Consider the following 17,558-nt stretch of genomic DNA (forward strand, 5'->3'; position numbering starts at 1 on the left):
TGTGCGCATGCGCAGAAAGTGCTCCAAGTGATTTCAATGGGATCACCTTCCTGCTGCTGATTGGCTGCCTCAAGCAGGGGCAAAAAGCCAAATCCAAAAATCAAGTCTTATAAAATAATTATAATAATATAATAATATAATATATAACTATAATAATAATTATAATATAAGCATATAATATATAACTATAATAATAATAATATATAACTATAATAAAAATAATATAATCATATAATATATAACTATAATAATAATAATATATAACTATAATAATAATAATAATATAATCATATAATATATAACTATAATAATAATAATAATAATATAATCATATAATATATAACTATAATATTAATAATATATAACTATAATAAAAATAATAATATAATAATATAATATATAACTATAATAATAATATAAGCATATAATATATAACTATAATAATATAATATATAACTATAATAATAATAATATAATCATATAATATATAACTATAATAATAATAATATATAACTATAATAATAATATAAGCATATAATATATAACTATAATAATATAATATATAACTATAATAATAATAATAATATAATCATATAATATATAACTATAATATTAATAATATATAACTATAATAAAAATAATAATATAATAATATAATATATAACTATAATAATAATATAAGCATATAATATATAACTATAATAATATAATATATAACTATAATAATAATAATATAATCATATAATATATAACTATAATAATAATAATAATATATAACTATAATAATAATATAAGCATATAATATATAACTATAATAATATAATATATAATAATAATATAATCATATAATATATAACTATAATAATAATATATAACTATAATAATAATAATAATATATAAATATAATAATATAATAATAATATAATAATAATATAATAATAATAATACTCATTAATTGCCCCAAACCAGGCATCTCCAAAATCATTTGACACTTTCCAGGCAGTTGTAACAAAATAACTCGCTTAAGGGGGCAGTTTAATGTCACGGACAGGCAGGAAGGATGTATATGAAAGTACCCTGTGAGGAACCCCAACCCTGCATTCTTGAATACTGGACACAGAAGAGGCTGCCCTGCTGCTGCAGCTGCCCTTCTCTTCCGCGCTCTGTGGCAGGAAAGAGCTCATTGAGGCTGCAGGAAGGAGTGGATTCTGCAGAATCCCCCCATATGTGCGAAAAGCCTCCCCCCGTAAGCATGTAAGGGGGCCGCGCAGCTGTTTGTGGTGAGATGGTTTCAGTCACCAGCTGTGGGTCCGGCCGGTTTCATACTCGGTCAAATCTCTGAAAGCCGGGACTATCCCCGGCCATCGACCTGTAATAGCCTTCGGGCATTTAACCCCCCGAGCCCGTGACTAATGTGACTTCATTGCATTCCTGCTGTAAAGACTCAAACCTTCATCAGTCGTTGGTCTCGTCTTAGATTCAGGAGCCGTATGTCTGTCCCATGTCCCTCACTGTATTACCCTCTACCACCTCTGCTGGGAGGCTGTTCCACTTATCTACCACCCTCTCCGTAAAGTAAAACTTCCTTCCATTCCATCCCAGTCTCTGATCCTCTAGTGTGAGATTCAGGTCTCTTGTTGTAATTTTTCCCCTCCTTTGGAATAAACTCCCCTCCTGCACTTCATTAACCCCATTATGTATTTAAATGTCTCTCTTGCGGCTGCAGTACACAGCTCCGGTTTGCCCTCTAATGGAGGCCGGCGGTACTGCAGCCCCCGAGCTCAGACACTTCCAGAAAGCTCTTGTTGCTTCATTGTGCGCTGATGAGTCACGGCAGCTGGACCCAGCATATATAATAACCCCAGCATCCCGAGAGCTCCTCAGAGCGCCAGCCGTCAGCTCTGCGCTGCCCTCACCCCGGTACCTCCCAGGTAAGAACGCCACGTTCCGCTTACTGGTATAGCGCCAGCAGATTCCGTAGCGCTGTTACAATAGGGAACAATTTAAATGACAATAAGATAAACTGACGTTAAAACGGAGGCAGAAGGAGAGGAGGATCCTGACCCTGGGAGCTTACAATCTATTACTGTAAGATTAGAATCCCCTTGAAGCAGCCGCTCTTATGTATTATTTCTTAACGTTTAGAACCACAAAACCCAAGCATCCAACCCAAAATATATCTTTTAAAGCTTCCATTACATCGTATTTTAAATTTTTAGTTACATTGTATCTTCATCTTAACCCTTTGAGGGAAGGTTGGGATGTGTTGCATATACCCATGGTTTTTAAAGGGTTAAAGCCTAACGGACCAAAATAATGGTAAAAAAATATATATATATATAACCAAAAGTAGTGACATCGCTCCCCGGTGATTATCCAGGATACAGTTTATTAATGTGCACAAAAAGTGTCGGAATACGGTTTATTGGAATTGTATTATTTATATATGAAATAGTGACAATTCTACATTATATAATATTATATATATACTGTGTATATTTATGTATTTTTATATATATATATTGCATATATTTATAAATCTATATATGGTATATACTGTATATAGTTATGTATCTATGTCTATATACTGTATATATTTATGTAATTTTTTTATATATATATATATATTGTATATATTTATATATCTATATGCTGCATATATTTATGTGTATATATATATATATATATATATTATTATTATTCATGTGTTATTTTATACAGCACCATCAAATTCCGTAGCGCTGTACAATGGGTATATATATATATATATATATATACTGTATATATTTATGTATTTTTTATATATATGTATTGCATATATTTATGTATTTATATATACTGTATATATTTATGTGTGTGTATATATACCGGTATATATATATTATTTATTATTTATTATTATTATTCATGTGTTATTTTATATAGCACCATCAAATTCCGTAGCGCTGTACAATGGGTATATATATATATATATATAGCTATATATAGTAGTACGGGTTATGCATTGAGTGCAGCTGTTAATATATTATATATAATGGATTATAAATATTGGAATATATAATGGCGATATACGAGTGAATATACCCGGTTACTGTACACGGTCTGCCCCGTCAGCAAAACCTGATAATGAGCAGCCTTCCCCGCGGGGCGGCCCGACGGCGCCAGAAAATGAGCACTCTCCGAATGTGCTGCCTGGCAGTGAACGGGTTAACCATTACACGCGCCGGTCACGGTTATCACTGATATGTCATACGGTTCCAGGACGGGCACATCACGGAATATGGGGGATTATTAGATACATTATTAGATTTCTATACAGTCATTTTACGTTTAATAATTTGGGGGCAATCAGCGGATTTGATTTTTTTGGGTGTAATTCATGATAATTCCGTGATAAATCCTGGGAGTGTTTTAATTAATGTTTTTTTTTTTTTTGACAAATGAAATGGTGTATTTAAAGAGAATTATCCGCATTGTCAGCATGCAGAACCGGGCCGGCCTTACAACAGCCTCCGGCGCTCTTTGGGGAGGAAAAAAACAAACAAGAACAATCCAAATAGAAGAAAGAAGGAGTTAAGGAGCTGCGTTGGGTGTATTGGGGATCTCAGGAGAGATGGAGGTCCTTGGCGTTGTCCGATGTTCTGCGCACACGGGCGTAGGAACCGGGGGGGACGGGGGGGACAGATCCCCCCCAGGAAATCATGCAGGGGGGACCGATAATAGAGCAATCCCCCCCAGTGCCCTCGGTGCACAGCTGCCCGGTCAGCAGCTGCAGCGTGCAGGACTGGTTGGGGATTTCCCTAACCAGTCCAACACTTACCGGTGTGCTGTCTGTCACTGAGTGCCGGGCGATGGGATATGACGTTTATATCCCAACCCCGGCGCTCAGCAGAAACAGCTCTGCGCAGCTGCACTGCACTAGAGCGGCAAACCACCAGAAGGGGAGGAGGAAGAGCAAGCAGAAAGCAGAAGAGAAGAAGAGAAAGGTAAGAGATGTGCAAAACGAGGGGGGGGGTCTGATGTGCAAAACGAGGGGGGGGGGTCTGATGTGCAAAACGAGGGGGGGGGTCTGATGTGCAAAACGAGGGGGGGGGTCTGATGTGCAAAACGAGGGGGGGGGGGTCTGATGTGCAAAACGAGGGGGGGGGGGGTCTGATGTGCAAAACGAGGGGGGGGGGTCTGATGTGCAAAACGAGGGGGGGGGTCTGATGTGCAAAACGAGGGGGGGGGGTCTGATGTGCAAAACGAGGGGGGGGGGTCTGATGTGCAAAACGAGGGGGGGGGTCTGATGTGCAAAACGAGGGGGGGGGTCTGATGTGCAAAACGAGGGGGGGGTCTGATGTGCAAAACGAGGGGGGGGTCTGATGTGCAAAACGAGGGGGGGGGGTCTGATGTGCAAAACGAGGGGGGGGGTCTGATGTGCAAAACGAGGGGGGGGGGTCTGATGTGCAAAACGAGGGGGGGGGGTCTGATGTGCAAAACGAGGGGGGGGGTCTGATGTGCAAAACGAGGGGGGGTCTGATGTGCAAAACGAGGGGGGGGTCTGATGTGCAAAACGAGGGGGGGTCTGATGTGCAAAACGAGGGGGGGTCTGATGTGCAAAACGAGGGGGGGTTTGATGTGCAAAACGAGGGGGGTCTGATGTGCAAAACGAGTCTGATGTGCAAAATGAGGGGGGTCTGATGTGCAAAACAAGGGGGGGTCTGATGGTAGATATGTGTGTGGGCATATATATATATATATATATATATATATATATATAGTGAGGCATGTATATGGGCAATGTCTATGAATGTGTATGGGCACTTGGGCAGGCATATGTGTGTATGGGCACACGCATATAAGGGCAGTGTATGTGCATACGTGTGTATGGGCAGTGTATATGTGTACGTGTGTATGGGCAGTGTATATGTGTACGTGTGTATGGGCAGTGTATATGTGTACGTGTGTACATGTGTATGGGCAGTGTATATGTGTACGTGTGTATGGGCAGTGTATATGTGTATGGGCAGTGTATATGTGTACGTGTGTGTGGGCAGTGTATATGTGTATGGGCAGTGTACGTGTGTATGGGCAGTGTATATGTGTATATCTGTATGGGCAGTGTATGTGTGTATGGGCAGTGTATATGTGTATATCTGTATGGGCAGTGTATGTGTGTATGGGCAGTGTATATGTGTATGTGTGTATGGGCAGTGTATGTGTATGGGCAGTGTATATGTGTACGTGTGTATGGGCAGTGTATATGTGTACGTGTGTATGGGCAGTGTATATGTGTACGTGTGTATGGGCAGTGTATATGTGTACGTGTGTATGGGCAGTGTATATGTGTACGTGTGTATGGGCAGTGTATATGTGTACGTCTGTATGGGCAGTGTATATGTGTACGTCTGTATGGGCAGTGTATATGTGTGTGTATATAAGGAGTGTATTTGTCTTATAGTGTATACGTCTGTGTAAGTATGTGCAAAGGCAGTGTATATTTATGGGGAGGCGTGTGTGTGTGTGAGCAGTTTATGTATGTTTGGGCAGGCGTGTATAAGGGTAGTGCATATGTGTGAGTACTGGCAAGTGTGTATGTGCAGGCAATTGCAGTGTATGTGTGTGTTTTTGTGGGCAGGCATGCGTAAGGGCAGTGCATATGTGTGTATGGATAGTGTATATGTGTGTATGGATAGTGTATATGTGTGTATGGATAGTGTATATGTGTGTATGGATAGTGTATATGTGTGTATGGATAGTGTATATGTGTGTATGAGCAGGCATGTCGTACTTAAAGGGAAGATTATGATTCCCTGTAACACATGTTTAACTCAGGGGCACCTAGGGTTAAATCCAGGCCTATTTCTGGTTAAAATGAGTATGTGTGTCACTGTATGTCACAGCATTCGGACACAAGAGAATATTTCGGGGTGCTACTTGATCTAGGGCATCACTAATACAAAGCACCACGAGTTAATCTAGGGGTAGGCAGAGTAAGTGAAGGATGTGTTTGCGTGTCTGGGTGTGATAGCGTATGTTTGTGGGTTTGTTATTGTGCACATCTGTTTTTATGGGTATGATAGTATGTTTCCAGGTGTGTTATGGTGGGCATGTGTCTAGGTATATTAGGGTGGGAATGTTTTGGGGTGTATTATTGTGTGCGTGTGTATGTTATTCAAGTGTTTAAGTGTGTGGATATGTTCCTGTGTGCATGACGTGTTAGGAGTCTTAGATGGATCCTTCAATACATCACAGTAGTGTCTGTGTCCGTGTCCAGTGGGGTCCATCTGTGGTTGTAGATTTTTCTGTTTCTGTGGGAATTTTCTCCCATTCATCCAGTAGAACGTTTTATGAGCTGAAGGTGATAAACCAAGACATTTTGGACAGCACTATGCTTCTAACTTTGTGGGAACGGTTTTGGGGAAGGTCCTTTTCTATTCCATCATGACTGCCCCAGTGTACAAAACAAGGCCCATAAAGGCATGGCTGCAAAAATTCCCCACAGAAACTCTCCAAAATCTTGTGGAAATCGTTCCCAGATGAGTGAAAGCTGTTATAGCGGCAAAGGGGGACCAACTTCATATTAATGTCTATGTATTTATAATGTGATGTCATAAAGTCCCTGTTGGTGAAATGGTCAGGTATACCCTACCAGAAAAAATGCTATCCCCCCCAGATTTTTAGGGGTTCCTACGCCCATGTCTGCGCATGATGAAAAGTAGATGTGAGGTCAGGCTGGCGGGCGACCTTTGAATCTGCCCCGTGGGCCGAACTCCCTGGAGTGGGGAACTCAGGGCCGTAACTAGGGTCCTTGGGCAAGGTCAGAGGTTGACCCCAGCCTGAAGTCACATCTACCACCGGTGGGAAGCACCGAGTGAGTCCCCTTATGTTGAGGCACCTGAGGGCCCCTTTTGCCCCATGGACGTTCCGGCCCTCGCTGTATGCGTTGGACAAGCTGGTAGCTCAATGCGGCCACTGGCTTCACTCATGGAGCCACCCTCAAGCCAAGATGGACGTGCCCGTTGTATGGACCCAAGCGGGGAGAAAAAAGTCTGTAGTGGAGGAAGTGTCCGTGCCGGCCGAGCTCCGAGTGCCGCTTTAACCCTTCGTGAGCAGAGAAGGACAGCAAAAGCGCTCTACTCGTTCACATCCATGGCCGCAGAGCCTCCGGTTTGGAGCTTCTGGCAAATAGTTCCGTTTATATTTTTGTTTTAATTTCGATTATTTTATTTTTTTTAAAATTTGTGAACATTTTTGATTTTTGGAAGAATCTCCAGAGAACTTCCACATATTTTTCTCTTATCTGAAAAATAACGAGAAATTCTGAGAAAGGGAAAATTTGCCAAAAATAAATATTTTTTTTTTTTTTTTTTACAATAAATCGCTTGTCAGGCAACATTTTTCATTTTGAAATATTGTTGCCTTAATTCGCAAACCATCCAAGTCAACTTGGCTTTAACTCTTTACACGCCAAAAAAAAAAACTTTAGCGCTCTTAGGGAACTTTTTGGTCATAAATACCTTTTTATTCCAAATCTGGAGCCGCTTCAATAAAACGTGACGTGAATTTTCCAGATGCGAGAACGAGGATTATTGCCCAAGATTCTTGCTTCTGGGGGAAGAAAAGTTTAGTAATACTTTATTATTTTTCCCCGCTTCCCTAACTATGTTTAGAAATTTCCAGTAAGTTGCGTTATTGTTATATAATAAAAAAAATTTACAAAAAATTTAAAAAAATCTTAAATACAGGGTTCTTTGTTGAAGAAGAAATAATGCATTTTTTCTTTTTTTTTTTACTCTTTTAGACGGAAATCCCCCTTTAAGGGAAAAAAGAATAATGTAACTAACAATAAAAAATTGCTAAAATATTTAAAACAGTCCAGTTTTTTTTTGTTTTTTTTTTTAGAGAAAAAGTGTAAAATTACATTTTTTTTAAAAACTTTGCCACTTTTTCATTTTTTTTTCTACTTATTTATGTTCTATACCTTTTTTTTGAGCTTATAATAGGAGGTGGGTGGGGCTACTTTGAAGCTCCTCCTCCTTTGCCTGCCACGGTACAATACGGTATGTTTTTGCCTGCCCTGGCATGCGGAGGCAAAAATGAATACCTTTGTACTGTATTGTTTGAATGTTATATTTATCGCTATTCAGTGAAACCGAAGGGAGAGGAATGAAAAAAATAAATAAAAGACGGAAAATAATGCCATATTTAAAAAAATATATATTTTGTTATTTCCTAGAAGTGACGCCGTCGATACGATGAAGACCACGTCCGTGTTTCCCGTCTTCCTGCTGGGAATCCTCTTTGGGCTCAGCCATGCGCTGCTTCCTCCGGAGAGCCTGAAACGTAAGTCACGACTCGCAGAGTCCTTATAGAGTCTTACATTATTCTCTTTACAGCAATTGTTTGCATTCATTATCTATTAATATTCCCCAAATCCTGCAATTTGCGGTTCTTTACACCAAACAAGCTTATTTAATGGTGTTTACAGATAACATAAGATTTAATACCTATAAAAAGTCATTTTTTTCCTTTAAAAATGTATATGATTCCTCCCCATTAAGTCATCTCTAAGTTATCTCCCCATTAAGTTGCTGATTGTTGGTGATTGGTTCGGGCAGGCTTTGTAAAGGTGGGGGAAGGAGAAGGGAGAGAACGTCAGGGCAGGAAATCGATTAGGTAATGCTGGCTCTGCCACAGGCTGCCACCAGTCTCGGTTTTAAAAAACACATTTGTAATAAAAGCTCTCCCCTTTTAAAATGTAGCTTTTGGATTTGAATTTTATAACGGCCATATATAAATAATAATAATAATAAATAAAATGAAGAAATAAATAATACAAATAAATAATAATAATAAATACAAAAAATAATAATAAATAAAATGAAGAAATAAATACAAATAAATAATAAATATAATAAAAAAAATAAATCAATAAAATGAAGAAATAAATAATACAAATAAATCATAATTATAAATACAATAAAAAAATAAATTAATAAATAAAATAATAATAAAAAATAATAAATAAAATGAATACATAAATAAAAATTAAAAAAAATTAAATTCAAAAAGTAAATACAAATAAAAAATAATATTAAAAAATAAATACAAATAAAAAAAAAAAAAAAAGAATAATAGTTTATTATTTAACGATATAATACGTGGAAAGTATTAATCCTCTTGGGGCTCTTGTGCATCGAGCAGCGGTCATCGTTACAGAAACATCGATAGGACGCCGTTCAAGGACTCCCCGGCAGACGAATCTATTTCCGTCCCGGAGCCAAACGCATATCGCTGACGTCTGCTGCATGCAGTAGATCCGCTATCTCTGTCGCTCTCTGATTCCTGGGGCTGTCTCTTTTTTATTCCGCCAGCTGGAAAACTCTCACTTTCCAGATGTCCACCGTCTGCCGGAAAAATGTTCATTAAAAACACAACATAGTTTGGGTGTACCTTCCAAGTGTCCCCATTTACTGTGTCCAGTCCCTATTTGAAACTATTTTTCTGTAAAAAAATAAATAAATAAATTAAAAAAAGCGCTTTCTGACATAGATGACTGTAGGTGATTATAATGCGACTATTGTCTCGAAATCACGAGTAATAATGTTTGATGTAAAATGAGCCAATACATTTACTGCCGGGAGCATTTTAATTATTGGCAGAAAAGAGAAAATCTTTTTTTCCAGGGACACATTCTCTGAGATATCTGCCGCTCTGAAAAAGAAAAACTTGTCCTTGGGGTGATTTGGGATGATTTTGTACAAATTGTTTATCTCTCAGGCTCAATCCTCTCTCCCTATCTTCTCCCACAACCACTTCAGGATCTCTGCGGAGAGAGGGGGGGAGAGGAGACGGGAAAAAGAGATGGTGGGAGGCAGAGACAGAAAAAGTAGAGATGGGGGGACGACGGGGGGGGGAAGCGGAGATGGGGGGGAAGACAGGGAAACGGAGACAGGAAAGTAGAGATAGGGATAAGCGACTGGGGGAAGCGGAGACAGGAAAGTAGAGATAGGGGGAAGTGAAAATGGGGGGGCAGAGACGGGGAGAAGTGGAGACGGGGAGAAGTGGAGACGGGGAGAAGTGGTGACAGGTTAGTAGAGATAGGGGGAAGTGGAGACGGGGGAAGCGGGGATGAGGGAATGACAGTGGGAAAGTGGAGATGGGGGGAAGCAGAGACAGGGAAGTGTCAAACTTCTATGTCTCTGAATCTGGATGATTATTCCTCCTCGCTTAGTTATCTCTGGCATATCATTAGGTTACTGATTGTTGCTGATTGGGTCAGGCAGTCTTTGTAAGGTTGGGGGGGGGAATTCAGGGCAGGAAATTGATCAGATTACGCTGACTCTGCCGCAGGCTGCCACCCATCTCAGATTCACCCGGATGACTCTAAAACAACAACAGCGATGGACAAACACGGGGTTTAATTAATTGTTTATTTAATTAAATTACTTCATTTAGGTGTAAAAGCTGCACCAGATCCTCATTAAAACAATAAACTAATCAAGGGGTGGAAAAACAGTCACCGAGTCAACAAGATATGATCCACATCATATATTTGTATCTATGGACGATTCTTATAGATCGCGGCAGTGGTTACAGATACACTAGAAACATAGAATCGGCCCCATCCGGCCCTCGCTGTATTAACCTCTACCATTTCTGCTGGGAGGCCGTTCCATTTATCTACCACCCACTCCACCACTGCGATTAGTAATTAATATGTCTGCTCTCTCTCTTTCCAATACAGAGATATCAGAAGAAGGCAGTAAATACATCACAACGCAGTTTGAAAATGCCCTGAACGGCGTGAAGAAGATGAAACTTATCATGGACAGTACCGGGAAGGAACATCAGGAGATCCTGCGCACGTTGGATGAAACCAAGAGGAACAAGGAGGTGACGACTTATTGTATTTTTATCATCGTGCTTTAGAGGCGCAGCTTTAATGTACTTTTTATATAGATTCCAGGAGTAGACAAATTTTGCCAGCAACTTTAAGCCATGGGGACAGCCCAGCTAAAATGACCATGATCATTGGGGCCTAGGAAATGATGTGGGGGGGGCAGAATGCACCATTCGTTAACCTTCACTAATCAGGACTGACAGGACATCAGTAGAGAGACCACAGAGAGAATCTGCTCTTGGAAGACGGGCTGCCTAATGAGATTGTTAATCGGCTCCCCCTCTGGCCATATGTGGAATTACATTTGAACAAATGGGTACTCAAGTATCCAAGAGTCCCATCAATAGTTTACTTTTAACAAACATTGAGTCCACACAACGATGAATGAAAATGATGTGAAATATAAAGTTATTTAGATATTGTGTTGAATGCGAGATTATAATTTCTAATGTATAGATTTAGATTCCTGTCTATGATAATTTGATGGCATACGTTGGCAAACAGTGAAAAGATGGGAGTGGAGGAGGGAGTGATTACTTTTCATCCTCCCTTCTCTTTGTCACCACAGTTATTGGATATTTATATTCTAAAGATGGTCGTCATAGCTTTTAGTGACCAATGATGGTGGAGAGAGTCACATAAGAACTCAAGAGTTCCTTCTCCATATGTAATCTGATGACTTTTAGTACATCTATTGCTTTCGTTTAATGTGATGCACATGAGTACAGGGCATTTTATGTGTTATTAGGTTGGTGTAATAATAATAATAATACAATGTTCTGCTGTCATCCTCAGGAAGCCCTCAAGCAAGCCATGGAGTCAGAGCAGCAGTTGGCCGAGACACAGGAGGTCTGTAACGAGACCGTTCGTGCATTATGGGAGGAGTGCAAACCCTGCCTGAAGAAGACCTGCGTCCGATTCTACTCCAAGACGTGCAGGAGCGGCTCAGGCCTGGTGGGGCGTCAGGTGAGGGTTTTTACGAATGTACGGGTCAAGGGCTGATCAAGGAGCCATCTAGAGCCAAGCTAGAACGTCAACCTTTGGTCATGTCGAGGGTTCTAAAACAACGGTCAAGTTTCTCAAACTGGACGCCACTTGATCCTGTTCCATCAAAACAAGCTTTACTCCATGTCAGGAGATGCTGAGATCAGTGGCAGTCTGTGGCAGAGCCAGCATTATCTAACCAACTGCCTGTCCTGAAGTCCTCTCCCTTCTTCTCTCTCCTACCTTAACAAAGGCCGCCTGAACCCATCAGCAACTTAACGATACAGGAGAGAGATAACTGCCAATAAGTCATAAAATAGCTACCAATAAGTCATAAAAAAAGTGGAATTTGTAACAATTTTGCTTTCACTGCAGTTTGAAGAATTCCTGAACCGATCTTCACCCTTTTCTATAATGATAAACGGCGAAAAAATCGACACCTTGACAAAGGAGGACGAAGAACAACACATGGCCCTGGAGGACCTGGAGGACGGGTACAGCATCGTGGAGGACAGCGTCGATGAAATCTTCCAGGAGAGCATCAAGGCCTTTAACCAAATGAAGCCTTTCTTCCCCAGCGCTCTCCGTAGTCATTTTCTTGCCCCCCAGTGGAATCCTTTCCAGCACCTGAGTCTCCCGTTTTCAGCGTCGGGGAGGCGCAGGGAGAGATCTCCGCTGTTCAGCCCGTACTTCTCTGGGGGGTTTGAATCTCTTTTTGAAGCAGCCCAAAAAATGATGGAAAGAAGCCATCAGTTGGCCGGTCAAGTGCCTCGGTGGGACGGGCCGAGCTCCTCGGAAGGTAATGGGAACAGCCACACATTCACACGTGTATTTATTTATCCATTGCCATGCTAAACGTTGGATATTATGTATCTGGGACAAGGGTCGTCCATATCAGGCCCACCAGGTGCAGGGGGTTAGCCAGGGAAATAAAATAACCAATTTTGGTAAAGATTAAACTGCATTGCATTGGATTGCTAGGTTTTGGAGACGCAACATGGAACATGGAAACAGTTTACGCCAGCAGATCGGCCCCCTCCGGCCCCCGTCCAGTCGCCCGTTTCTCCCGCTGTAAAGACTCAAACCTTAATCAGTCGTTGGTCTCGTCTTAGATTCAGGAGCCGTATGTCTATCCCGCGCATGTTTAATACCCTCACTGTATTACCCTCTACCACTCCTGCTGGGAGGCCGTTCCACTTACCTAGTATCTTCGCAGTAAAGTTAAACTCCAGTAAGCCACTGACCCTCAAGTTTTAATGATTAAAGACTTTACATCTCTCTGGATACGGTGACTAGCTCATAGCTGTTATGGACACGGGAACAAATTATTTGGTGAAAATGTCCCTGATTGGACTTGAACCACCAACCTTTCAGCTAAACACGCTAATGCATTGTGAGAGGCAAACATGCACACACACACGTACATGCACACGCACTGAACTAATAAGCGGGGTCACCACAAGTAGTACATCCTATGGCTTTAGCACAGATGACCCCCCTGCAGGCTGATCAAAGGTACTGCAATCAGCAGTGCAGCGCTACAGAGCTATGTGATCAACTGCAGCGGGGATCAAAGGAAAAAAATAAATGCCTCTTATAACATGAGATGGCCCTGCTGTCATTGCCCAGCGATGTGTGATTTAATTCACGTGTTCTATGTATATAGGTATGATATAATTCACTGATAACACGCCGCGGTTCTTTCCCTGTCTCCGGCTTCTATTAATAAGGTGAAAACCCAGCGTGTTAAACATTCAGGGAGAAAAACCACGTTTCTTTACTTTTCCTAGTAAACATGACGAACGACAAGGTGGTCTGCCGAGAGCTGAGACGCAATTCAGCCGGCTGCTTGAAGATGAGCGAGAAATGCGAAAAGTGCAAGGAGATTCTGGCGATCGGTAAGAGGGAGCGACAGAGAGACAGGGGGGTAACGGAAAGGACCCCAACGCCAGCTATGCTGGGCAGGCCAAAACCGTTCACAAAGGGGCCGGTTCGATGTGCACCAGGTCTCTCGCGAGGGCAGGAGAGCAGCGGGGTCCGCTTGCATTACTTTTAAGTGATCCCACTGCGGTCCTGTCCACTGCGGACTAGCCCAGGGGGCCGGGATTGTTGGCAACTGTTATAGGAGTGAGGTGTGATTGATAGGTGTGATGGGAGTGAGGTGTGATTGATAGGTGTGATGGGAGTGAGGTGTGATGGGAGTGAGGTGTGATGTATGATAAAGTGAGAGAGGGGGTGAGGTGTGATGGGAGTGAGGTGTGATGTATGATAAAGTGAGAGAGGGAGTGAGGTGTGATAGGTGTGATGGGAGTGGGGTGTGATGTATGATAAAGTGAGAGAGGGAGTGAAGTGTGATTGATAGGTGTGATGGGAGTGAGGTGTGATTGATAGGTGTAATGGGAGTGAGGTGTGATGTATGATAAGGTGAGAGAGGCAGTGAGGTGTGATTGATAGGTGTGATGGGAGTGAGGTGTAATGGGAGTGAGGTGTGAGTGATAGGTGTGATGGGAGTGAGGTGTGATTGAAAGGTGTGATGTGAGTGAGGTGTGATTGATAGGTGTGATGGGAGTGAGGTGTGATTGAAAGGTGTGATGTGAGTGAGGTGTGATTGATAGGTGTGATGGGAGTGAGGTGTGATTGAAAGGTGTGATGTGAGTGAGGTGTGATTGATAGGTGTGATGGGAGTGAGGTGTGATTGATAGGTGTGATGGGAGTGAGGTGTGATGGGAGTGAGGTGTGATTGAAAGGTGTGATGTGAGTGAGGTGTGATTGATAGGTGTGATGGGAGTGAGGTGTGATTGATAGGTGTGATGGGAGTGAGGTGTGATTGATAGGTGTGATGTGAGTGAGGTGTGATTGATAGGTGTGATGGGAGTGAGGTGTGATGTGTTATAGGAAGCTCTTTCTTCTTGAGAATGCAATGAATGCCCAAACATTTCTTGTCCACTATTTTCACTCTTGTTTGGTCTGAAATGCTGAGCCGTTTGTCCCTCGGGACGTTCTTCTCGTGGTTGTTCTTGATCCCGGAGCTCAGACCCCGGCCCGTGTATTAATAAGAATAGTGTGAGGTTTGTGGTGGGTATATCGTGTGTGTTGTGTTCTCTGAAGATTGCTCCGGGATGGATTCCATCGAGGCTCGTCTGAAGGAGAAGTTTGAGGATTCCGTGCGCTTGGCAGAGAAACTGACGCGGCAATACGACGATCTGCTGCAGAGATTCCGCCAGCGCATGCTCAATACCACCGGCCTTCTGGAGCATCTGAACCAGCAGTTTGGGTGGGTCTCCAGACTCGCCAACCTGACTCGGGACCACAACGACGGAATATTCCAGATTTCTACGGTAAGCGCCGTGCTTATTTTTATAATTCACTGGAGTGGAAAGCCAGACGTATTGGAAATTTTTGGGACATTTTTTTAACCAGTAATTCGTTCAAAAAGACAAACAAACCCTAAACAAAGAATTCTCAGAAAAGGAGTTTTCAGAAATATTGTTTTACCCCATTTGTGGTTTTTGCCCCATAATTTAATGTTTTCAGGCAGCTGCATATCAGCCGTTTGTATGATTCTCGCTCTGTTATCTGAGCCCCGATCTACTAAACACCGCGACTCCTTATCATACGGCCTGTGGGGAGCAATAGAATGGCTCAGTCTTAATCACCCAGCTAGACTCTCTGACTAATGAAAGTCATGCTCATGAGCGTCAGCTCAGTGTTGTGTTTGAGGCTCGCCTAGCATACCAGTGATACCCCCGTACAGGGCAGTCTCTAATAACGAGACGCGGGCGACCGGCATTCACGTGTTTCCCACGATCCGCAGGTTTATTCCAAGTCCAGTAGAGACGGCGTTCCCTCCGACACCACGGCCACCGTGAAGCTTTTCGACTCCGAGCCTTTTACGTTCACGGTGCCGGCCGACATCCCGTTTGAAGATCCAAAGTTTGGAGAGTTGGTGGCCCAGGAGGCCCTGAAGAGATTTAAGACGGAAGTCATGTAAGGTTTGATCCGGCCCTTCGCAGAGGCGGCTCCTCCATGTTTTGTTTTCATGTCATGTCCAACGAGGTCCGTTATTCTGGGGTTCGGGTTTCTCCTGCTGTAAAGAGTCAAACCTTAATCAGTCGTTGGTCTCGTCTTAGATTCAGGAGCCGTATGTCTCTCCCATGCATGTTTAACACCCTCACTGTATTACCCTCTACCACCTCTGCTCGGAGGCTGTTCCAATTGTCTACCACCCTTCCATTGCATCTCAGCCTGTGACCTGCTAGTGTGCGATTCCGGTCTCTGGTTCTAACATTCCTCCTCCTCTGAAATAAACTTCTCTTCACTCGTATCTCTCTTTGCAGTGAAGCGGCCTGACGAGACGCAGCGGGGTTTGCTTCTGCCGTTAAGTGCTTCGGTCGGATCCTGCAGATCATCCGACGTTCCAAATAGATCTCCTGAACCCACCGCTGATCCCAGTCTTACCACTGCTGTCTTATCACTGTTACTGCCGCATAGGAGCTGCTTTTTTTTTGTAGGGACCAAAAAAAACAAAAAAAAACCCTTCCAAATAATAAAGGACCTAGAAATGAAATGTTTTTTGCACCCAATTCTTGTGGGAACCAAACATCGACCTTCAGGCATTTCCAAGGTCACGGCCGAGAGAGCTGGGAGAGATCCTCATGTGATCAGCAGGGCTGGGATCCCCGGCTACCCGATCGATGCACGCAACATATCCTCCTCCAAAAAAATACCCATAAAAATGATATTTTAAAAAAAAAATAGGGTGCAGTGTGATGTCACCAAAAAAAACGTAATCGAGGACTGTTATTGTGCATGAATTAGGTTATTATATTTCCTTAACCCCTTAAGGACAATGGGCGGTCCCTAAACCCATTGAAAGCTATACATTTTGAGCCCGTACATGTACGGGCTTTGTCATTAAGGGGTTAAAAAAAAAATTTAAAAAGCAAAATTGGCAAAAAAAATTATAGTTTTTTTCAATTTTAGCCAATTTTTTTTTGTACATTTTAGTTTTAAATATTAGAAATAATATATATATAGGTAAAAAAAAAAAAAGGTCCCGGGCTTTTGAGTATTAAAAACGCGTAGCCAAGAAGGGGTTAACTATTCTTTATATAGGACCTGCTTCATATAGGACCTTTTATAATGTATATTAAAGTAGCTGGGATGTTAGACCCTCCCGCAAGCTCCCGTTTTAGTGAATGGACCCCTGAAGGAAGTTTTGTCTGCTGCTATGGCAACAAGTACTCTTTCCCCGGGCAGTTAAGGCTGGCATTAAGGAGTCCCTTAGAAAATGTAGGGCACGCTGTCCCGGGATAAAAGATTTCTTTCTAGGCCGGTTATTGTAAAGGTTAATGCATTCAGACGGAGATTAGACTCTCGGGAAGAGGATCACGTTTTCTGCAAACAAAAGAGAGGCCGAGAATCTTCTGATTTGGCAAACGGTTCACGGAAACAAGCGGGGTCCGGTTTCCACGGCGATGCCAAAAACCTGCAAGCCGCGGAAACTGTATACTCTGTTTATTTGACACAATTCTGGAGAACACAATGCCGGGGAAATCTGAGCGAGATCGCAGATTAATGCCCTACCTAAAGGCCATGTGCTTCTAAACAATAGCGTTATTATTTATTGTGCATAGCGCCGACATATTCCGCGGCGCCGTACAACCGAGAGCAGCTGGAAACGCAC

At 42.1% G+C, this 17,558-nt stretch overlaps 1 protein-coding gene across 1 annotated transcript; it reads left to right on the forward strand.

Moving 5' to 3' along the window:
- The first annotated feature begins 1,799 nt into the window (after window positions 1-1,799).
- On the forward strand, window positions 1,800-16,439 carry CLU (clusterin). Its single transcript, XM_053458461.1, has 9 exons — window positions 1,800-1,931; window positions 8,222-8,328; window positions 10,733-10,881; window positions 11,684-11,854; window positions 12,248-12,671; window positions 13,663-13,770; window positions 14,981-15,210; window positions 15,687-15,859; window positions 16,210-16,439. Exons 2-9 carry the CDS (start codon window positions 8,241-8,243, stop codon window positions 16,220-16,222), a joined length of 1,356 nt encoding a protein of 451 aa, XP_053314436.1. The 5' UTR covers window positions 1,800-1,931; window positions 8,222-8,240; the 3' UTR covers window positions 16,223-16,439.
- The last annotated feature ends 1,119 nt before the right edge of the window (window positions 16,440-17,558 follow it).

Source organism: Spea bombifrons, chromosome 3 (genome assembly GCF_027358695.1).
Source record: "Spea bombifrons isolate aSpeBom1 chromosome 3, aSpeBom1.2.pri, whole genome shotgun sequence".
NCBI classification, from domain to species: domain Eukaryota; kingdom Metazoa; phylum Chordata; class Amphibia; order Anura; family Pelobatidae; genus Spea; species Spea bombifrons.

Bases quoted from the DNA above. Each gene is read 5' to 3' on its own strand.
- CLU (XM_053458461.1), top strand. From the start codon at position 8,241: ATGAAGACCACGTCCGTGTTTCCCGTCTTCCTGCTGGGAATCCTCTTT. The intron at 8,329-10,732 runs GTAAGTCACGAC...TTTCCAATACAG, and splicing joins TCCTCCGGAGAGCCTGAAAC to AGATATCAGAAGAAGGCAGT. The intron at 10,882-11,683 runs GTGACGACTTAT...TGTCATCCTCAG, and splicing joins AAACCAAGAGGAACAAGGAG to GAAGCCCTCAAGCAAGCCAT.